The following is a 23761-nucleotide window of genomic DNA, read 5'->3' on the forward strand; positions in this document are numbered from 1 at the left end:
TGGAGCCTTCTCTTCTCCAGGCTGAACAGCCCCAACTCTCCCAGCCTGTCCCCATAGGGGAGGTGCCTCACCCCCCTGAACATTGGCTTTATCTCTCTTCCTCATACTGTGGTCTTTGTTTCTACTGCCTTTGCCAACAGCTCTAACAGAGCTGCACAGTGAACTTTGTAGAATGTTGAAGAAATGTCCTTGTAGGTGTTTTTGTTTTTTTTTTTTTTTTTGATGAAAGTATTTTACAAACAGAACTGTTCAGTTGTGCAACCTTCCTCCTTTAATCCCTATTGACCAACTGCTGAATGCTGCTTAAAGAGCACAACTGGCTTTTTCCTCTACTGATAACTGCTAATAAACCATTAAAGAGCTTCTGAACAGCCTCTTCACACACACAAAAATATCAGTGTAGATAGTGTAATATGAAAGCTGTAATAAGCTGTTATGAATTGGAGCTCCCCAGTCATTCTCCACATGCTTTCCACCAGAGCTTGCTTCTGGCATCTCCATATCTTCACAGGAGCATGTAGGAAGATGGAAGGTATGTGCCAAGAAGCATGAGGAAGTCCCTGGGCACTGGGAAAAGGCAAGTGTTGCACCCATCTGAGGCAAAGTGGGGGCCTGAGGAAATACAGGCTTCACAGTCTCAGCCTTGGCCTGGGAAAAATGAAGATGACTTCATTAAAGCCATTTCCAGGCACGAAAGACAAGAAGGTCATTGGGAAAAGCCAACGCAGAAACATTTCTGAAGTTACAAATTGTGTTTGAGCAGCCTGGTGGCCTTCAGTGATGAAGAACCAGGTTTTGTAGATGGGAATGGGACTGAAACAGCCTGGTCCAGTGGAAGGTGTCCCTTCCCACGGCAGAGGGGCTGAAATTAGATGATCTTTAAGATCCCTTCCAACTGAAACCATTCCATGAATCTATGAATCATGTTTCCCCTCTTTCCTTCCAAGCTCTCTTCTCCAGTAAGAAACAAAAACAGCTTCCACAGCCACACTCCCAGCCCCAAACATCCATCCCAGCACCCCTTCCTTCATCCCTACATGAAACTACAGCCTCTGGAGAAGACCACAGAATTCCATGAGCTCTGGTCAGACACTGCAAGTATTCCACACAATCCACAAAGGCCAACCATTATTGCTGGAGCTCATGACAGCTCAGCCCCAAGCATGCACAGTGAAGGCTGTGGATGAGTTTGCAATGAGCAAAGGTGGTCAATGGTGTGGTGTCAGTGGAGCTCAACCAGGGCTGAGCTTGGAGGGGGCAAGAACACAACCTGCAAACATCAGCACTCCCTGACCCCTTCAAGTGCAAAAATCCACCCCCCTGCTTGCAGGATGGATGCCCACATAAAGCACACATCTAAAAAGCCTTTGGCTCTTCCCTAGACAAAACTCTCTGGAGACTAAGGAGCTGAGAACAACAGGGGAGGACAGCAGAAGGGGAGGTGGCTGCTGTAATGGAAGCAGCATTCAGAGCTGAGCAGGAGGACAAATCAGCCCCTGCTATTAAAGGGACTTGGGTGAATTAATCTCAGCAATCAGATCTGTAGAATCACTAATGAAGGGAAAGGTTTGAGAAGGATTAAAGCTGATATAAAAGAACTTTAGAATGGGCTCACTGACCTAGAGATAAATCTTGGATAAAAACCAGCAAGCAGGAGTATGTCTGCAAAATAAAATGTGGATGACTGAGGAAAAAGGAGTATTGGTAGATGCACTGATAAGAGATTTAAAAAAAAAAAAAAAAAAAAGGTAAAACAGCAAGAGGAAAAGAACTTGCACCCAGCAGCTGTGCAGGAGATAACCCTGGCAATACTCAGGGCATGGATTCTCTCTTTTTTAGCTATTTAGAACAAAACAGAGCAATCAGCACTGAAGAAACATCAAACACTCTTCTCTCACCTCCCTAGACCCATGTACATAATTTTGTAATTTAACCTTTAGGACAAATGGGTCAGAGGCTGAAGGTTCTTTCTGTCATTTTGTCTTAGAAGAGGGGAAAGAGGACATTTCAAGCTCTGAGACAGGCTACTGAAATGAAGAAGAGGGAATGAAATAAGAACTGCACCTGTGTCACAGCAGTAGGAGACCTGATACACAGGTCCTGCCTTTCAAATACTGCTACTGGTAGAGCGTAAGTGAGGAAGAAAACTTAGATTTCCCCAGCATTTAAGCCTCAATGGTAAAGAGCCTAAACCACAGGATTTTGAAGACAGGGAGCTGCTGCTCTATCATAAAAATCAGCCACTAGGAAACATGGAAGTCTTCCAATTCCCTCACAAAAATAAATACAAAAATCATAGAATGGCTCAGGCTGGAAGGGACCTCAGAGATCATCTACTCCAACCCTGCTGCCATGGGCAGGGACACTTCTCAATTAGACTTGGCTCAAGGCCTCATCCAGCCTGGCCTTAAACAGCTGCAGGGAGGAGGCATCCACAACCTCCCTAGGCAGCCTGTTCCAGAGTCTCACCACCTCTGTACTTAAGAGCTTCTTTCTAAGATCCAGTCTAATCCAACTCTTCCTCTGCTTAAAGCCATTGCCCCTTGTCTCTAGACACCCTCATGGAAAGTCCCTCCCCAGCCTTATGAAGAAGAGAGATCAGGGAGTCACAGAATGGTTTGGGTTTGGAAGGGACCTCCAAAGGTCATCTAGTCCCCTGCAGGGAGCAGGGACAGATCAGGTTGCTCAGACCTCTGTGTGCCTGTGTATACAGAGGTATCTCCCTGGTAAAGTTCCCTCTTAAGAAGAAAAACCCTAAATTACAGAAACAAAAAAACAAACCTCCAGGAAGGGTCAGCTTATTGTTAGTAGACTTCCAAGGACAAGACCTTGCTGTAGTCAGAACAGTCATGGATTTGACATCATGCCTCAGCCTCATTTAAGAATGGATTTATGACCAAAATAGCAAATTCTGTGGAAGGAAATGGTCTGAACTGTTATTATTTGGAAGGGATACCTCCAACACACAGACACATTCAGTATTCAGTACCACAATACAAGTCTGGCAGGTAATTTAATAGCTCACTTCTAATACTTTCTTCAATTGTTATCCCAGCATCTCCAGGACCCACCAACTACGTCTCATCTCTCAGCAATTCCTTCTGGAAAAGAAATCCAACAAGCAGCTGTGACCTTTCCAAAACTCTTAGGGTAAAAATTACAGTTAAGACTTCCAAAAGATATCAGAGAGATAAGAAACTGCACAGAGTTGTGGGAAGGCAGTGATGAGACCTTCACAGAAATGCCTATTAGGAAGGCAAGACTCAAAAGAGAGCATTTGACAGAGGCTCTTTCAGTCCTGAAATTAAAACTTGCACCCAGAAGGCAGATTGCATCCTAGGCTGCATCTGCCAGCAGGGCAGAAGAGGGGATTCTGCCTCTTGACTCTGCTCTGCTGAGACCCCACCTGCAATCCTGCCTCCAGTTCTGGTGTCCCCAGCAGAAGGAGGACACAGAAATGTTGCTGTGAGTTCAGAGGGGGCCACAAAGGTGATTCAAGGGCTGAAGCACCTCTGCTGTGAGGATAGGCTGAGGGAGCTGGGGGTGTTCAGTCTGGAGAAGAGAAGACTCCACGGGGACCTTAGAGCTGCCTTCCAATAGCTGAAGGGAACCTACAGCAAGGCTGCAGAGGGACTTTTCATGAGGGTGTCTAGAGACAGGATAAGAGGGAATGGTTTGAAGCTGAGGGAGAGCAGGGTTAGACTGGATCTTAGGGAGAAGTTCTTCAGTATTAGGGTAGTGAGACTCTGGAACAGGTTACCCAGGGAGGTTGTGGATGCCTTCTCCCTAGAGATGTTCAAGGCCAGACCGGATGTGGCCTTGAGCAGCTGACTCTAGTTGAGAGGTGTCCCTGCCCATGGCAGGCAGATTGGAGTAGATAATCTCTGAGGTCCCTTCCAAGCTGAGCCATTCTGTGATTCTATGAATATAAAGTGACAGGTTCCAAAAGGCCTTATAAATACACTGGAAGATGGAATTAATTGGCTCTCCTGTGACTCAGGGAAGAACAGGTTTTAAAAACTCTGTACCAAGAATACTCTGCATGCCAGGCAGGCTCCTAGCTGGTCAGCTGGAGATAAAACTTGTTTGCATTATCAGTTAAGAACAAGTAAGATATAATTCCTAACTAACTCAGAAGAAAATAACAGACCCTTTGGGCCAGTTTGTAAAGGATTACATGCCTCAGATAAATTTAACATGGAAAAAAGAGACAAGAGCACTTTAAGAATCTATCTCATCCTCTGCTAGAAATGTAAAACACAAATTCCTGGACTTACACCTCACAAAGTGAAGAGAAATATAAACCCACATAAAAGGCAGAGTTTTGCAGCTGACTTTTACAAGGTTCTAAAGGGAATCTGAACTCTTACAGTGGGATTAATTTGCTGCAATAATGTAAGAAGGAAACAGTCCATCTGCTGCTGGAAAAGAGACAAGAAGAGAAGGAATGGATTGAAGCTTGAAGAGGGGAGAGTGAGAGTGGAGATTAGGAAGAAATTCTTTGCAGTGAGGGTGCTGAGACACTGGAACAGGTTGCCCAGGGAGGCTGTAGATGTCCTGTTCCTGGAGGTGTTCAAGGCCAGGCTGGATGAGGCCTTGAGCAACCTTTGCTGGTGGGAGGTGTCCCTGCCCATGGCAGGGGATTGGAACTGGATGATCTTGAAGATCCCTTCCAACCCAAACCATTCTGTGATTCTGTGAGAAGATAATTATAGGAGGTGGAAAGACTGGATCCATGGCAGGGGCTTATTTTACTAGCACAATACTGGGATGAATCTATTACTGGGATGAATCTATTAGTGCCTTGATTTGATGTAAACTAATGAAACACACCCAGATCAATGGATGCTTAGTACAAGCCAGGTAACTGCAGATAAATATGAGAAAGGCTTTTCACAGATTCATAGAATGGTTTGGCTGGAAAGAGACCTCTAAAATCATCCAGTTCCAACCTCCCTGCCATGGGCAGGGACACCTCCCACTAACCCACATTGCTCAAAGCCTCATCCAACCTGGCCTTGAACACCTCCAACAGACCTTCTACTAGACCAGGTAAAACTGATAAACAGATAGAACTTGGGTAAAACAACTAAAAAACAATAGAGGCTCTTACAGTTTCTGGATCCAGAGAACAGAATTGCCCTGGAAGGGCTGAATTTTGGGGAAGGAAGCATCAGAACCATTTCTGACATCAGCAGCAGCAGGAGGCAGGAGTGCATACCTGGAGGCTTGAATGCAACTGCCTGCCCCAGCCACAGGGCTGCTGGCCACAATAATCATGCTGGACCTTCACCCAGAAGGAATGAAAGCACAGAACAAAGCACAGTCCTCTGATGCTTTCAATCAAAGATTTCCTAAGTAAATCTAGCCCTGGATAGAAACTTGTGTCAGAAAACTTAGATATCTGTGTATCTCTAAAATAATTTAGAAAGGAAAAATAAAAAGTAGTATTTAACTACATTCAGATCAGATTTCAGCTTTGCAGACACTTTGCAGACATCCATTTATGACAGAAGTAAAAACAGCCTCATCAAAATCCAATGGCAGTCATAACATGTCCTCCAGGCATTACAGTAAAATATCTTCGGTGCCCTTGAGTCACAGGAGAAGTTTTGTTAAGGCAAGAGATTAAATATGTGTAGAGATATCCATGCAGAGAGCTGTGCTGCATACAGCACCAAATCCTAGCAGCACACACAAACAGAATGAACCACAGGAGATTACACAATCTGACAGTGCAGTAGAAATTAATTTATTTTAATTGGCATCGCTGTACATTCACAGAGATGTAATTAGTATTCTTCTCTCATAAATATTTTGGGTACTCCTGAACCACAACACCAGCAAAAGTACCAAAGGGGAAAAAAAACAAACAAAAAAAAAACCAAAAAACACAACCCACCCTAGCTGAGACACAATAAATTCTAACCACAGTTCTTCAGAGAAGTTACTCAGCAGTTTCTGAGGGAGGAATAATAAAAGGCATTTTCCTGTTACCACTACCAGTGTTTTTTTTTTAATCACAAAGAATTATCCAAACCACATCACAACATTCAGGGTTTGTTAGCCTGACTTCTCTGACTCTCTTTGCTGTGCTCCTGCAGAGAAAAGGCATTTCAGGGGCCAGTGTGCTCACCTGCATTCCTCAAGAACAGAAAAAAACAAAAAAAAAACAAAAACCACCACACCATACCCTTAACCCTGCTTCAAAGCTTTAGTGCCACACTGGAATGCAAAACGACTGGAGTGTAGGAAATGAAGACACAGACACTGCAATTTCACCACAACCCACACCCTCCAGAGACACCTGAGTGGGCTGTCACCTCCCCACCTCATTTAAAATCATTACATGGAGGGTGAATCACAGCAGAGCTGAAGCCTCTAACAGATCACTTTCACAGCACAGAACATCTCATTTTGGGTTTGTTTCCAATTCCCAGAGGTGGGCGTAGCTCAGTGTTGGAGCGCCCCCCTGCCTCTACCCCCCAGCTCACACTGTTCTGTGACCAAACAGCTTCTGAGGCCACAAAGCAATTCAGAGCCCCAAAACCATCAGGGAAGCTTCTGGAGAGAGTCCAGTGGAGACTGTGAGGATGATGAAGGGACTTGAACATCTTTGCTATGAAAAAAGACCGAGAGCCCTGGGGCTGTTTAGTCTGGAGAAGGCGGCTGAGAGGGTATCTGATCAATGTCTATAAATACCTGAGGGGTGAGTGTCAGGATGAAGGTGCCAGGTTCTGTGGTGGTGCCCAGTGATAGGGCAAGGAACAGTGGGTACAAGCTGGAACACAGGAGGTTCCACATCAACATGAGGAGAAATGTCTTTATTGTGAGGGTGCTGGAGCCCTGGAGAAGGCTGCCCAGATTGTGGAGTCTCCTTCTCTGGAGACTCAAAACCCACCTGGATGCATTCTTGTGTGACCTGCCCTTGGTGATCCTGCTTTGGCAAGGGAGTTGGACTCAATCTCTGGAGGTCCCTCTCAACCCCAGGCCCCATGCCTGGAGATATTCAAGATCAGACCTTGGAGGTATCCCTGCTCATAGCACATGGGCTGGACAAGATGACACAAGATGACCTTTGAGGGTCCCTTCCAAGCCAACACAATCTGAATCTGTGTGAATCTTTCTTTGGGAGACAAGTCAGAAGGAATGAATACTGATAATGGAATATCTGCCAAAGAAAAGCCTTTGCACAGCAACCACAATTCAAGACCATCTGCAGTCTTCCAAAGGCTGTCAGCATCATCAGAGGACATGTTCTTGCCTGGGTCTAAAGCTGTGAACATGATACTTCACAGAGATAGAAAGCCACAAGAGGACAGAGCCATCTGCTTGTGTGGCTTTCCCAAACCTGTCTATTGATCCCTCACATTAACCATTCCTGCTACAGAAAACCAACTGAGGAGTTAAGGAAAGGAAATCTTCAGAAAAGGAACTCTCCTTCAGAAGATCAGAGAATGACCTCTGCAACAACCTCAGGCTGGAATTACTAAGGCTGCCTGCAAACTCAGACTCTTATTTTACCCATGAGCACAAGTTACAGTAACACAAGCAAGGCAGCAACCATACTGCACTGCTTGAACTTCTCCTGACAGATACCTTCAGCACCAACCAACACAAACTGGGACTCTCATCAGGAGCCAGACTCTAGCAGATTACTGATGTCTAAGGAGGAAACCCAAGGCAGTGCTGCTTCCAGGCAACTCCAGGACTGAGCAAAGCTGAAAAAGACAATTCCCCTGCCCCAAAATAAAATTTCAGGTATTAAGATATTCAAAGGTGGGAGGGGGAAGTGTGGCAATATGAGAAATACAGCTTGACTTGCTTCAGTCAAGGGAAAACAGCCTGAATTTTATCACCATCCTATCTAGCTGCATCTTCACTTGTGGTTTCCAATGGAATATACATATGCACTATTTACACACAAGCACAAATAAACACTGGATCCCAAAATACTCCAAATGTGCTGCCAGATGGCTTTAAGAAGAAACAAAAAAAAAATAAAAGATCTAATTAAAAGCTCTTATGCTGCCAGCACTCCATTTTTGGAAATAAATAGGAAAGTTAAATGAAACCATTTTTAAAGCATATCAATATTGTTGTAATGTTTTGCTTCACAATTAACAATCTCTCCCAACCTCCTTCCTGGACCACACAGGCCAAGCCATAAGAACCAGCACTAACTGGTTCAAACTGTAAACCTCTTTTCCTGGCATGGTGGAAAAAGGAGACTAAATTTGGACAATTTCTCCTTGATTCCATCCTTTCCCATTCCTCTCTCTCCCTCCTGTTTAAGAAGCGAAGCGATTGCTGCCGTCTGTAAGGAAAATTTCACTGCCACAAGTTGTCACAGTCATTTACAAGGAAAAAACAACAACAACAAAAAAAACTTCATTTTTCCCAATTTCCATAATGGAAACATGAACCTTGACGCTAGTTTACTACAGGATTATGTAGAACTACATATTTTTCCCCCCTACATCTGATCTCCCCAATAAAACCAGGTTGTGGTTTCCATATGTACTTTTAAGTACTAAAATTACCTATGATGATGTTTTGAGTCACCTGCATACATCATAAAAAAAGAAGAGAGACCCTGTAAGACCAAAACACACCTAAAAAGGAGTATTTCCAACAAAACCTATGTAGGAGGGGCTGACTTTTACTTACCACTGGACCTGTTTTTGCGGTTCGACTTCCCTCCTGTCAGAAGCATCTTGAGACTGTTTCGAAACATGGTGATCCTGCTCCACTTGGTGTATCCCAAAAGCTGTGCAAAGGAAAAGAACAAGATGTGGGAGGGGAAAAGGAAAAAAAAAAAAAAAAAAATCAAAGCTTCCATTTGGTCAACAGGAAAACCTTACAGAGAAAGGGTAAGCAAGTGTTGAACACAAGGTAACAACCCAGGACGATGAAAAACTGCTTTGCCAATCCATTTCCTGACAAAAGAAATCAACATCCACACAAAAATCAACCATTCTGGCTGCCTTCCTTCACCCTGGCTACTTCCAGGACAGCTCAGTTCCAGCACAGCTGCCATGACCCACTGGATTTTGTCAAACTATTTGCCCACATGACCCTACCGAGGTGTGAAATGCAGCATTTAGGAACCTCTGCCTCCCCTCCCAGTGCTATGAAAGCCAAATCCATCAGAAGGAGTCACTCCCCTTCAGGTTGCTCAGGAAAAGTCAATCTTGCTGACAACAGCCCACAGACTACAAAAGCTGTTGTCTTTCCCTCCTGGGCTAGTTGACTGTCAAATTCTTCTGTGAGCTGAATAAGTTGTCATGAGGAGGGAAGCCACTCAAAACCCAGAGTTAACTGATGGAGGAGGGGGGGGGGGGGGAATCAAACCAGAAACATTATCCATATGTTTTCCTGGCTCTATATGGCTGGTGAAAAAAATAAGTTGTCTGTGTGATGTTAAAGATAAAAGAATGAGCTTCTGGGTTCACCAGACACTGACAGCTTGCGCTGGTGGAACATCCTGCTATTAAAGGTAGTAAATCATCAAAACCGCAACAACAAAAGCAGCTCCTAACTAGACCAAAAGAAAAAGAAGGAGTCTTTGATCAGGACATATAATAAAGCACAACCTGCCTTCTATTGTACACCTAACACCCCGTAGTAACAAGGTAACACCACATTCACCTTACAGAAAGGGATGATGAATATTTTTCCTGCAACAATACCAGGTTCTCCTTGGAGGATGCCCAATAAAAGCAACCTTGAGTTTCTTCACATTTACCTAACATTTTTGAGTATATTAATAGAGTAATGCCCAGTTCAAAGAGCTTTATATATATATATCTAAAGGCATGTGAAGTCCTTTTGATAGGACTCACTCACTGAGAGATACTGACATGGCAAGGCAGTAAAACTCTGACCACACACCTAACAGACACCAGGAGGTGTGCACAGATCACTTCAGCACTTTCTGGCACTGGTAAAGCCACAGCTCCAATACTGGGTTCAGGTTTGGGCCCCTCACTGCAAGAAGGACATTGAGGGGCTGGAGCAGGTCCAGAAAAGAGCAATGAAGCTGGGGAAGGGTCTGGAGAACAGGGTTGGTGAGGAGCAGCTGAGGGAGCTGGGGTCATTTAATTTGGAAGAGAGGAGTCTAAGGGGAGACCTTAATGCTCTCTACAACTCCCTGACATGAGGTTGTAGTGAGGTGGGGTTGGGCTCTTACCCTAGTAACAAGTGATAGAATGAGAGGAAATAGCCTGAATTTGTGCCAGGGGAGGGTTAGGTTGGAAATTAGGAAAAACTTCTTTACTGCAAGAGTGGTCAGGGATTGGAACAGGCTGCCCAGGTAGGTGGTGGAGTCACCATCACTGCAGGTGTTCACGAAACCTGTGGGGACATGGTTTAGTGGCCATGGTGTTGCTGGGTTGATGGTTGGACTCAGTGATCTCAGAGGCCTTTTCCAACCAAAACAGTTCTCTGGTTCTGTGACTTTCAGGAGACTCCATTCACTTACTAGGTTGCACAGACAGATTCTGGGGTATGTCTGCCTGCCCATATGGCTGCATGCACGCATGAATATTAAACAGAGAGCACAGCACTGGTATTTCCTTTGCATCTATCAACTGCTGGAGTATCATCTGGTGTCTTTCTGAGGCCCTGCATAAAGACATCAAAGCCCAAGGAGCTGGTATTTCAGTTTATTCCCTGGACTCCTGAACAAAGCTCAGGCCCCTCTTCGAAGCATTCCACTTCTGCAGAACAAAAAGATCTCCAGCTGGGCACAAACACAACTACCTTAAACAGGAATTCTGTTTGCTTGGGTTCTTTAGATGGCTGCTATGCTCCAGCTTGCATCAGAGAAAGAAAACTTCTGCTTTTACTTTCCTCTCCTACAGTCTATCATTACAAACTCCTTCATGTACAACACCAGAAGGAGAATCATAGAATCAGTCAGGGTTGGAAGGGACCACAAGGATCATCCAGTTCCAATCCCCCTGCCATGGGCATAGACACTTCACACTAGATCAGACTGGCCAGAGCCTCATCCAGCCTGGCCTTCAACACCTCCAGGGATGGAGTTCAACCACCTCCCTAAGCAACCCATTCCAGGGTCTCACCACTCTCATGGTGAAGAACTTCTTTCACCATTAAATGTAAAGAAGAGGCAACCAAACTCAAAGTGTTATGGATGCTGGAAGATGATTGAGGTCCTGAAGCGCATCCAGTAGATGAGCACTGAGGTCCCTTCCAAGCTAAGCCATTCTATGATCTGGAAGTGTAGTGAAGAATGGAGTGAAGGGAAAGAATTTATCCCTTTTGTAGGCAGGTAACAAAGCACTGAGCTGTTCCACCCAACTCACCTGTCCCCACTATCCAAGTGCCACATGGCCAAGTAAAACCTCATTCCAGAAACTGCTGTGCTACTATCAGGACTGAATTCAGGCTGTGTAGGGCATCCATGGGACCTACATTGATTTGCTCTAAAGAACCAGGGAGTAGAGAAAGAACTGATTTCTTGCATTAAGACTCCAAGTTACCAGCTATGGAATGCCCCAAGGATTAATTCTGTATTTCAGAGCTCACCTAGAAGCCTCAAAGCACTGCTAGATTTTCAGTGACCTACACAGGTAGGAGGTGGAAAGAAAAGCCTTTAGGTAATAGACATAGTTTAGCATCAGCTCAAGCCATGGCTTCTTGCAGACACAGTGTAAATATTCACTACATTTATATCCTGATGAGTGAAGGTTTTCAGAATACAGAGTGGCAGAATCAGCAGGTCACCAAAATCAACTGCTGGTTTTCTTTTGCATGCACAACCACATCATTTAGTGGCTTGGAGCAAATGTGGTCACAGCTCTTCCCCTGTTTAGCCAACACTAAGCCAGAACTAATATTGAAGAACAAGCACTGTAAATTAAAAATTCTGCTGGTCATATTAGTTGATGGAATTAGAAGGATTAAACAGCAAATGGAATTACAGTCTTAGGAAGAGCTGGATCAGGCTTTTTCACACCCCCAGCAAACTCCTCACCACATCTCACAGCCTAGGGTCATTCTCTTCTCCCATCCTGCACGCAGCTGTGTCAGCAGAAGTGCAAGATGCAGTGGTGCTGATGGAGATCCTTTACAGCTCACTGCTGTGGGATACAGCTATCAAATTGGGCAACTAAGGGCTAAAACACTGTGTCATTCAGCCTGGCATTTTTAACTTCATCAAATCTAACCAAGATATTCAAAAGCAGCGTGACCAGCAGGACAAGGGAGGGGATTCGCTCCCTCTACTCTGCTCTCATGAGACCTCACTTGGAGCACTGCATTCAGTTCTGCTGACCCCAGCAAAAGGACGTGGAACTGCTGGGGTGGGTCCAGGGGAGACCACAGGGATGATCAGAGGGCTGGAGAACCTCCCCTATGGGGACAGGCTATCTGCATTGTTCAGCCTGGAGAAAAGAAGGCTCTGGGAGATCTCAGAGTAGCCTTCCAGTACCTGAAGGGGGCTACAGCAGAGCTGGGGTGGGACTTTTAACGAGGGCTGGGAGTGATAGGATGAGAGGGAATGGATTGAAGCTTAAGGAGCAGAGATTTAGACTTGATCTTAGGAAGAAATTCTTTACAGTGAGGGTGGTGAGACTCTAGAATAGGCTGCCCAGGGAGGTTGCGGATGCCAGTTCCCTAGAGGTATTCAAGACCAGGCTGGATGAGGCATTGAGCAACCTGGGCTAGTGAGAGGTGTCCCTGCCCATGGCAGGGGGGTTGGAACTGGATGATCTTGAAGGCCCTTTCCAATCAAAAGTCTCCAAACAGTACCAGCAGGTAAATAAGAAGGTGCTGTCTCTGGCAGTTCACAGAAGTAGCCTTTTGTCCAAAAGCAGCTCCAAACTTTCTGGTGTGTGTATAGACAAGGCTCTGTCGCATGTTTTTACTTCTAACAAAGCTAGATTTCAATGAAATAAACAAAACCAGTTCCTGGAGCATGAGAAATCAGCAGTACAAACAGCAAGAGAAATGAAAACAAAGGCAGGGGAGTTGAAACACTGAATGCTGCAAGCTGCAACTTTACACCACGCACTAAGCTGGAACAAGGCTGCAATATCTCATTAAATCCTCCTGGATGACTAAGGCCTATTGCTTTGTTTTCTTAATTTTAAAACAGAGTTTGTAGACAGGCTGCAAAAGCTACTTCACGTTATGGGTGGCTACACGTTCTCCCAGACCACAGAAGCTATTTTCACTTCTTTTTGGGAGATTTCCTAGGGAAAAGACAGGGAATTTCAAAAATCAAAGCCATACTCCACCACTAAACCAGCTAGAGCTCAGCATTTTCCCCTTCCATGATCACCTCACTCAAAATAAAATTATATTTTCTCTAAAGCTGATTAGTAAAGCTAAGCTCATTTTCCAAGAAGTGTTTGATGTCCAGTGAGACGTACAAACACTGCTGGGCCACTGCTGTCAAGTCTTGTGCAAGTTGGCATGAGAAGTTATTAAACATATAACCCTCAGAGAAGAACTCTAATCTGGGGGGTTTTGCCAAGAAGGACAAGGTTTTAACTACAAAAGCATTAAGGGAATGCAACCTAAGTCATATGTGCAAGGCACATTGCCTAAGAGTTTTATCTCCCTCTTAAGTTTCCAGTTCCCTCCTTGCTTCCAGAGTGAAAATCCCTATGTAAAAGGCCACCATTTCCAAAGTTGTTTCTAGAAAGCAAAATAACTGCAAGCATTTTGACCACAGAATTGTGGAATGGGAGAGGTTGGAAGGGACCTCCAGAGATCATCAAGTCCAACTCTCCTGCCCAAGCAGGATCACCTAGGGCAGGTCACACAGGAACACATGCAAGGGGGTTTTGAAAGCCTCCAGAGAAGGAGAGACCACAACCTCTCTGGGTCTCCCAAGCACCTTAAAGGAACAGATTTCTTTCTATATGTTCACAGTTTTCCTCCTTGGAAATCTCAGCTAGTAGCCAGCCCACGTAGGCAGCCTGTGCCTAACAGTGATGTTCACAGATCTGCAGAGTTCAAAGTGGCAGACTGCTGAGCACAGTCAGAGCATCCCCACTTCCCAGCTTGAACTCAATGGCTAAAAAGGACAGCTTAAAAAAGAAATTGGAAAGGCAAAAACCAAAACAATAGGCACATCCTTCCAAACTGGAGATGGTTCAACAATTCTGTCAGCTGCCTCTTCATATATTAATTAATGGTTGAAAAGTAAGTGAAGTAAAAGCCTCCAAATAAGAACAACTCAGTGCCAGACCATGAGATCTCATTAGCTCATTGTCCAGTTCAGGCAGCAGCTCACTCTGTAAGAAACTAAGACAGAATCTACTCCCATAATATTCCTTCATTTACTCCCATAAAATTACTTCACAGTTTTCAGCAGAAGTTTATGAACTCTGTCTAGTCGAAAACTCTCAAAAGTATCTAAGAAGTAGTTGAAAGTTTCTACCAAAGCACATTTATTTTGGTGAGGAATCCTACATCTCTCAGTGAGAAATCAAAATTTAGAAGAGCACAACAAGTGTAACTCTTACAGCATCTCACCTCCACCCAACACTTTGCCAAGGTGTAGGTGGCAGCAGCACAACATCACTTGGCAGGACAGTCCCTCCCAGATGTGAAAGCCCTCTGGGACAAACCCCTGTTGGTCACTCAGTGCAGAAGGCAGGCCAGACCTCATAGAACCATTGAAGTTGGAAAAGACCTCTAAGATCATTGAGTCCAACTGTTTCCTACCTCATTTCTAGCAGAGTTTATCACTAAAAATGAAACACAGCTTTGTGAATTGGAATCAGGACTTGGCAGCACCAAGCCAATGGAAAATATCCTAAAAGTCATAAGAAATAGAAGTTTTAAAAGCAAACTGATCAGATCAGCCTGAATTCCTGTACCTTTACTGCTGACAAATATTGTGGCAATTATCTTTGCTGACAAGCAGGAAAAAAGGCCAGGCCACTACTTAGCCCTTGATTCATCTGCTTCTATCCCAGAAGATCCTGAGGCATCACATTTCTTTAGCTCATCTTCTGATGGAAAGAAGAATTTTTAAAAGGGTCATTGCTGGTGTGTTTTTCTGAAAAGGAAGAAAGCCCTTGGAGTGAAAACAGAAACTCAGTAACAATCACAGACTCACAGAATGCTAGGGGTTGGAAGGGACCTCAGGAGATAGAGTCCAGCCCCACTGCCAGAGCAGGATCACCTAGGGCAGGTCACACACGGATGCATTCAGGTAGGTTTTGGACAACTCCACAACCTCTCTGGGCAGCCTGCTCTAGGGCTCTAGCACCCTCACACCAAAGACATTTTTCTCCATGTTGAGGTGAAACTTCCTGTGTTCCAGTGTGTATCCACCTTCCCTTGTCCTATCGCAGGACACCATCAAAAAGAGCCTGGCCCCTTCTTCTTGACATTCACCCCTCAGATATTTATAAACAAGACTCACAGATTGCATTGGGTTGGAAGGAACCCTCAAAGGTCATCTTATCTTGTCCAACCCCCCTGCAATCAAGCAGGGACATCTCCATCAGGCTGCCTAGGGCCACATCAAGTCTAATCTTGAACATCTCCAGGGATGGGACCTCAACCACATCCCTGGGCAGCCTGTTCCAGTGTTTCACTATCCTCACTGTGAGGAACATTTTCTGATGTCCAACCTAAACCTCCCCTGATCCTGCTTCAAACCACTACCCCTCATCCTATCACTCCAAGCCCTTCTAAACAGCCTCTCCCCAACCTTCCCATAGCTCCCCTTCAGAAAGTGAAATTCTGCTCTGAGGTCCCCCAGGGGTCTTCTCCTCCCCAGCTGAACAGCTCCAATTTTTTCAGCCAGGCTCCAGCTCTCTGATGGACACATCTGACAGGAAAGCTGACAGAAAAGCTTGTTACTCAAACTTGTCCATGTCAGAAGTTCCTGGTAGCACCAGGCATGAGGGAAACTGAACTCACTACATTAGAAATTAACAAGTGTAGATAGTAATTAAGACACTAGTGAGTAAGACATGGTAAGAAACCAAAAAAGTACCTTTCTGAATGTTAGTCTCCAGGTTTACCAACATGTAAAGGGTAAATTAGCATTTGGGGAACAAAAAACATCTAACCTTTCCCCAATGAGTGAACTGTTTTCAAAGAGCTTTCAAGCTCCAGACAGAACTGGGTTACAAGGGCTTGTTTAAAGCAAGTGACAGCTTCCTAAAGCTAATTATCAGGAGATGAAAGAAACTGAGAAATGAAAGGAAGACACAACACAAACCAAGTGAGGCTTCAAGCATTTACTCCACGTAGAACGCATTGTACACAGAAACCTGTTCATAGATTCAAAGATTGCTTTGGGTTGGAAGGGACCTGAGAGCTCATCCAGTTCCAACCCCCCTGCCATGGCTAGGGACACCTCCTACCAGCCCAGGTTGCTCAAGGCCTCATCCAACCTGGTCTTGAACACCTCCAGGGAGGGGGAATCTACAACCTCCCTGGGCAACCTGTTCCAGTGTCTCCCCACCCTCACTGGAAAGAATTTCCTCCCGATCTCCAGCCTAAATCTCACCTCCTCAAGCTTCAATCCATTGCCCCTCATTCTGTCACTACAAGCCCTTGTCAAAAGTCCCTCCCAAGCTCTCCTATAGTCCCCTTCAGGTACTAGATAGCTGCTCTAAGGTCTCCCCAGAGCTTTCTCCCAGCCCATCCCCTTAGGGGAGGTTCTCCATCCCTCTAAGCATCTTTGTGACCTCCTCTGAACTTGCTCCAGCAGCTCCATGTCTTTCTTATGTTGTGGGCCCCAGAACTGGAGGCAGCACTGCAGGTGTGGTCTCAGCAGAACAGAAGGGCAGAATTCCCTCCCTGTGCTGCTGCCCTCCCTGCTTGGGATGCAGCCCAGCACACAGCTGCCTGCTGCTGGGCTGCCAGTGACCATTGCTGGCTCATGGGGAGCTCATCATCAACTGACACCCCAGAAGTCTGCTCCTCCAGGCTGCTCACAAGATACTCACTCTTAACAGCTGTGAGACTGAAACTTCTCATGCTCCACAAATAAATTATTCAAAGTTTAACCTCTAGTCTTATTTAAATTGCCCTGAAATTCAAGAGGATGTTTTGAGACAACCTGATGATGAGGACCAGCAGCCCAGAAGAGCCTGGTTAAACAGCACTCACAAGACGGCTGGCCTGTCACATGTCATCACTGATAATTGTCAGGACATGTCAGAAGCTCCACAAACTTCATGACAATCAAATGCATTCCACTCTCTGCCTCACATAACAGCTCTGACTCACAACAGGAGTGTGAAGAACCAATTACGACAACTCTGAAGTCAAAGGAAACGGAGATTTTATGAGCTTGGTCCAGGCACAAAGAAAAACAAAAGAAGCAGAATTTAGAGATTAAATATTTCCAGGAACTTCAGGGCTGAAAAAAGCATTGCTGTAATCTAGCAAAAATGCCAAGAACTGCTAGCATTTTTTGGGGGGGGAAAAAAAAAAAAGAAAACAAAATATAAAGGAATTAAAAGGACTAAACCCTACTAATTACAGGGTCTTAAGGACTTCAGAGTTACTGAAAGTTTTCCAAACTAATGAGCTTTAAAGCAACTGAATGTGAACAGCAAAACTATCAGTTTATGGTCCCTCATAAAAGGCTGAGCACCAGTGGTCACGATGGGGAGGCCTGACCTGAAGGTCCAGATGCCCATCCCCTCTGGGCTCTCCTCATCCCAATACCTAAGAGAGTCATAGAGTCACAGAACAGTTTGAGTTGGAAAGAACCTTAAAGATCATCTAGTTCCAAAGCCCCTGCCACAGACAGGCAGGGACACCTGCCACTAGTCCAGGCTGCTCAAAGCCTCATCCAAACTGGCCCTGAACACCCCCAGGGAGGGGCCATCCACAACCACTCTGGACAACCTGTTCCAGCATCTCATCACCCTTGTACCCTGCTCTCCCCCAGCTTCAAACCATTCCCCCTTGTCCTGTCTCCAGACACCTTCAGGAAAAGTCCCTCTGTAGCCTTCCTGTAGGATCCCTTCAGGTATTGGAAGGCAGCTCTAAGGTCCTCCTGAAGTCTTCTCTTCTCCAGACTGAACACCCTCAGCTCCCTCAGCCTGTCCTCATAGCAGAGGTGCTGCAGCCCTTGCATCCATCCTTGTGGCCCTCTTATTATGGGAAACCACAGAACTTACTCTGAAGACAGCTCATTCTGGGCCTGTGCTTGGAAAGAGCACTTCCAGGGGGCTGATCAGCCTGGCAACAGTGCCAGGCTGGAGCAGCTATTTGCTTCTGGAACTGAGAGGCAGCAGCAGATGGACCCCATCAGAAAGGTGCAGTTCTCCACCATTCAAGCACACTGTGTAGGTTTGAGTTCCCTTTCCTCCACTAACAGGAGACATTTGCTAGAACATTCTGGCTGGAACAGTCATATTTCTGGTAAGAAGGATGAAGAATAAAATCCTGACTGCTAAGAGAGAGACACCACTGACAGCCAGCTCATGATTCACTCTGAATCCAGCTGACCTTCCCATTCTCAACCAGCAACAATTCAGCTAGGATAAGCTTGCTGATCACACTATACTAACTCATTACTTTGCAACCTTGTTGGTCAAGGTTTGAATTTATTACTCTGGGGGAAAAAAAAAAAAAACCTCCAACAATACTTTCAATGTTGTGATTTAACAACAGAAAATCCAAACAGCTGCTTCAGATGAGACCAGAAACACTGAAGGAATGCAATCACTCACTAGAAGAAAGTCAACAGTCAGAACCAGTTCTCTCTAGAACATGAAGACCTTGAAATGTAAGAAATTTAAATTTGAACAGAGCCTCATCATTTTGCATAACCTGGTTTCTAATTCTAGATTAGTGATAGAGACCCAATTCATGAGGGACATGTCTTCTCCATATACAATGACAATTACGCTGCCTCAGAGAAATGCTAACCAAGATGAAGGCAAAAATGCCATCACCTCATCTTCAGAAACTCAGCTTCAATGGTTTTAGTGTCTTCTGTGTTGCCCACAACAGTTAAAATTACTACATTGGTTTAAAATATTATTAGCACCTGCATGGGTGCAGGGGAGACTGCAAAGAAGCACCTCCCCTACAGAGACAGTTGGGGTTATTCAGCCTTGAGAAGAGAAGGCTCTGGGGAGACACTAGAGCAGCCTTCTAGTACTTGAAGGGAGCTAGGAAGGGACTTTTTACAAGGGACTGTAGTGACAGGACAAGAGGGAACAGATTGGAACTTGAGAAGGGCAGATGGAGACTGGAGATTAGCAAAAAATTCTTTTCAGTGAGGGTGGGGAAACACTGAAACAGGTTGCCCAGGGAGGTTGTGGAGGTGTGCCCTGGAGGTGTTCAAGACCAGGTTGGATGAGGCAGCCTGACCTAGCAGGAGGTGTCTGTGCCCATGGCAGGAGGTTGAACTAGATGATCTTGTCAAAAGCCCCTCCCCAGCTCTCCTGTAACCCCCTCAGGTACCAGAAGGCTGCTCTAAGACCCTGGTTTCTTCTCCAGGCTGACCATCTCCAACTGTCCCAGCCTGTCCCCTTATGGGAGGTGCTCCAGCCCTCTGAGCATCCTCCAGACCTGCTCCAGCAGCTCCATGTCTTTCTTATGCTGGGGCCACCACAACTAGATGCAGCACTGCAAGTGGGGTCTCAGCAGAGCAGAGGGGCAGAATCCCCTCCCTATCCTGCTGCTCTCCCTGCTTTGGACGCAGCCCAGCACACAGCTGCCAGCAACCATTTCTGGCTCATGAGTTTGTCACCACCTGACACCCCCAAGTCCTTCTCCTCCAGACTGCTCTGGAGCCCCTCCTCTCCCAGTCTGTATTTGTGCTTGGGATTTCCCCAACCCAGGTGTTGGATCTTGCATTTGCCATCTGTTTTCCTGTTGATCACCTCCAATAGGAAAAGATAGAGAATAATCAAGCTGGTCAAACAGGTGAAAGCTGTTACACCTTTTTCTCTATGAACAGAAACCACCAGGTTAAAAACTGATACAGGAACACATTGCCCACACTCCATGTTCTAACTCTGGGTGATCAAAGATTAACATAGAAGCAACAGAGAACAACTTGCATTCTCTTTAAGCAATTAAATAATTACTACAAAATGTGGAATTGTGACACAGGGGAAAACAAAAAATTAATCCTACCTTGATATCTTTAGACAAGTTAAAGCTCTAGTAAAAAGTGTTTTCCTCCATTCACTGAAAGTCCTGAAAGACACAAAAAAAGACAACAGAATTTAGTGGAATCTTCTCAGCACACCACTGTGTTTCTGTGCTGTCCGGCTGCATGCCTGGAACTGTAATAATCTCATCTCAGGAACAGATTCACAATGTTTTCCACAGCTATCAGACAGCCCCTACTCTTTAGCAGCACAAAAAATTAATATTCATAATTTTAAATCACAGAATCACAGAATGTGAGGGGTTGGAATGGACCTCCAGAGGTGGATTCCAACCCCTGTGCCAAAGCAGGGTCACTTGCATCTTCCTTCTCATCACTTTTCAGACAGGCAAAGAAGAAAAGCAGCTAACACTTTCCTTTGACACATATAGGCCATGATTTAAAAGGTAATATGTCACTTCCAAATATTTGCCTTCAACCTGGCAAGCTCTCCTGCTAAACTCCTGCAGCCTCCCCTCAGTGTTGCTTTAAAACCCAATCCTTGCATAAACACAACTCCCATGAAGGATTCCACACTAAATCAAGAGTTCAGTTCTCAGCCCTCTGCTCTGTCATCACGTACTCCCAACAAGTTCTTCAACCAAGAGCCAGGAGAAAGCTCTCTTGCTACTTACTGAAACAGAGCAGAGCACCTATTTTAGAACCAGCACATTGTGTCTGTGCTGATCCCAGTGTGCCAGGCTTTACCAATCCATTTGTCTAGAAATCTCATTTGAGAAACAGCCAGTAGAAGGAAATACAGACACATCCCATTTGTCATCAAACAAACAACCCCCCCCAAAAAAAAAAGTCAATTGAAATCACCTCAAATTGGGGACTTCAAAGCAAAGCAGAATGACATTCTACCAGTTCAGTAGGGCTTTTTTTTTGTTTTATACTACTGCAAGAGGATACTGAAAGGTAATTGATAGCTTAACTCATAATTCACGCTGCTTTCCAGAACCTGAACAGAAACTGCTCAGATGGTCTTAGATGAATAATTTTGTATATAAAACTGTAAGACATTCCATAAATTCATGAAGCAATCCTGTCTTATTTCTCAGGGTTGCCAATTACCTCCCTGCTTGCAATTTTTCACTCCTGCGGCAAAAAAAAAAAAGCAAAACTGAGAAGCTGGTAACCAGCACACAACACTCCCCAGGGCCAGCCAAGCATGGACAACATGCAAATGCAGCTCCAATCCCACCACACTGCAAGGGATGCTTGTTCTGGCATGCAGGAAGGGGCTGCTGAGCTGATGTCTCCCTGACTTCTGCTCAGGCACAGCTGAAACCTTGACTCTGCACCACAGGCTGCTGTACATCACTCTGCAAGATGACATCCCTTCTTCCAGCTCTCTTGCTGGGCTCTGCAAGCTTCTGCTTGCACACTGAATTAATTCAACTGCCCAAGCATTTCCATTCTATAGCAACTATATCATTGTAAAGGCCCTGCTCAAAATCTCTGAAGGTGTCTCCTACCACACACAGCAAAAGGCCACCCTTATGGAATTTCTGTTAGCTGAGCCCATATGGAAACCAAACCCAAACATGTTCAGATCAACAAAGATTTTTATTAGGCATTACTTCACCAAAAAGAAAACCATATTCCTTAGGTCCTAAAGAAACAGAAGAAAGGATTTGGCATTCTCCACAGTTCTTTTAACTGGTCAAAACCAAGGTACTTGCAAATGCCTCCAGCACATGATTGAGGACAGAGAATTTATTTCTTGCCAAAGCATCAATGTTACAATTTTTGGAGCACTGAAAACATGCAGGAAGCTTTGGAATAGAACCAAATTGGGACCCTTGGAGATCACCTAGCTCAACCCCCCTGTCAAAGCAGGGTCACCTAGGGCAGGTCACTGCATCCAGGTGGGTTCTGAATGACTCCAGAGACTCCATCACCTTTCTGGGCAGTCTGCTCCAGGGCTCTGGCACCCTCACAGAAAAGCTTCTCCTCATGTTCAAGGGAAACCTCCTGTGTTCTGTTTGTACCCATTGCCCCTTGTCCTATCACAGAGAAAGGAGACTGGCTCCTTCTTCTTCCCCTGCCCTTTAGCTCTTGCCAAGCACTGAGAAGATCCCCTCTCAGGCTGCTCTTCTCCAGGCTAAGGAGCCCCAGGGCTCTCAGCCTTCCCTCACCAGACAGATGTTCCAGTCCCTTTGTCATCCTCATAGCCTCCACTGGACACTCTCTAGAAGTTCCCTGTCCCTCTTGAACTGGAGAGCCCAGAACTGGACACAAAATTCCTAATGTGGTCTCAGCAGGGCAGAGCAGAGGGGCAGGAGGACCTCCCTCAAGCTGCTGAATAACCAAAGAGGTTCCTTTTAAAGGTTTCCATTTGCTGCCATCTCTCTTTTAATCCACCTCTCAACACAACACCCTGTAAAGCATGGAGTAGAAGGTGGCTTGTGCAGAGTGAGCTGGGGGTGAATGCTGAGGACAATCATTTGCTCAGTAACTTTCCATCTGCATTCAGAGAGCACATCTGATGAATCTGCTCTGTGCTTTCATCTGCTGGTATTATTGCATTAGAAATCTTCCTGTGAATGCAGCAGATATTAGTGGGCTGTCAATAAAAACCTGAATGTCATTAAAGTGCTTTTATTCCTTAAATGCCTTTAACCCTCTAATTATATTTGTAAATCCCACTATTTAACTGCAGGAAGGTTAGACATTCTGACATGTATCACAACAAAGAGATTTCAAGACTGAAATACAAACAGTTGAGGGGATGGGGGTGAAGGGGAAAAAAAATCAATTCCAGAGTTATTCCATCTTAATTAAACACGTAAATCACAACTATGGAGTGTTTCAACAAGAAGCAACACAGAGTCAGGATTTCTCCAGATATTTAAAGAGTTTGAGGTTTCAGACCTGTCCTGTGGTATGGCTACAAGTAATCATCTATTTTTTTTTGTTCCTACTCCTTTTTTATTACTATCAGGACAGTTTTTCCAAGCCAGCTCTCCTGCATTAGGCAGAGAGAAGGTAACACTCCTGCTTCCTGACTCTTACTCATCTCCACAACCAATACAAGGAACTGACTGTTGTTTGCTCCCTACAAGCACAAGGTGGGGTATCAGCAACATGAGCACACATCATAGAATGCTTTGGGTTTGAAGGGACCTTTCAAGATCATCCAGTCCAAATCCCCTGCAGTCAGCAGGGACATCTGCAACTAGAGCAGGTTGCTCAGAAGCCCAAACCTCACCTGCAATGGTTCCCAGGATGGGGCATCTCCCACCTCTCTGAGCGACCTGGGCCAGGCTCTCACCACCCTCACCATAAAAAGTTTCTTCCTTCTATCCAGTCTGAATCTCCCTCATTTACAGAATCAAACAGCCACAGTACAACTGCCTCACACTGTCCCACCAGCTACACAGCTCACTCTTCAGAGTCATTCTGCCTTGGGCCATCAGTGAAGAAGCCAATTACTGTCAATGGGGATTTCTGCCCCTAAAAGCCAGCTAATGACTTCCAACTGCCATCCAGGTTTGCTGATCTAAAACATGACCTAGAAATATTCCTAAGGAAGCCTTTTTGTCAACAGAATCAGGTCATTTATGTCAGGAACAACACAAACTAACAAGAAACACTGAGAACCTCACAAAGCCCTTCTGTGATCTAAACCAG

General features: G+C 45.1%; 1 protein-coding gene across 3 annotated transcripts in view; it reads right to left on the minus strand.

Annotated features, from left to right (window-relative positions):
- Nucleotides 1-8737, minus strand: part of TANC2 (tetratricopeptide repeat, ankyrin repeat and coiled-coil containing 2) — a 230747-nt gene extending 222010 nt beyond the window's left edge. For all 3 annotated transcript variants that reach the window (XM_054396496.1, XM_054396495.1, XM_054396494.1), the window contains exon 1: nt 8671-8737. In XM_054396496.1, the coding sequence (XP_054252471.1) occupies nt 8671-8737 (67 nt within the window). The remainder of the gene's footprint in view (nt 1-8670) is intronic.
- Between the last annotated feature and the right edge of the window lie 15024 nt (nt 8738-23761).

The sequence above is a fragment of the Indicator indicator genome, chromosome 37 (assembly GCF_027791375.1).
Source record: "Indicator indicator isolate 239-I01 chromosome 37, UM_Iind_1.1, whole genome shotgun sequence".
In the NCBI taxonomy this organism is placed as follows: Eukaryota; Metazoa; Chordata; class Aves; order Piciformes; family Indicatoridae; genus Indicator; species Indicator indicator.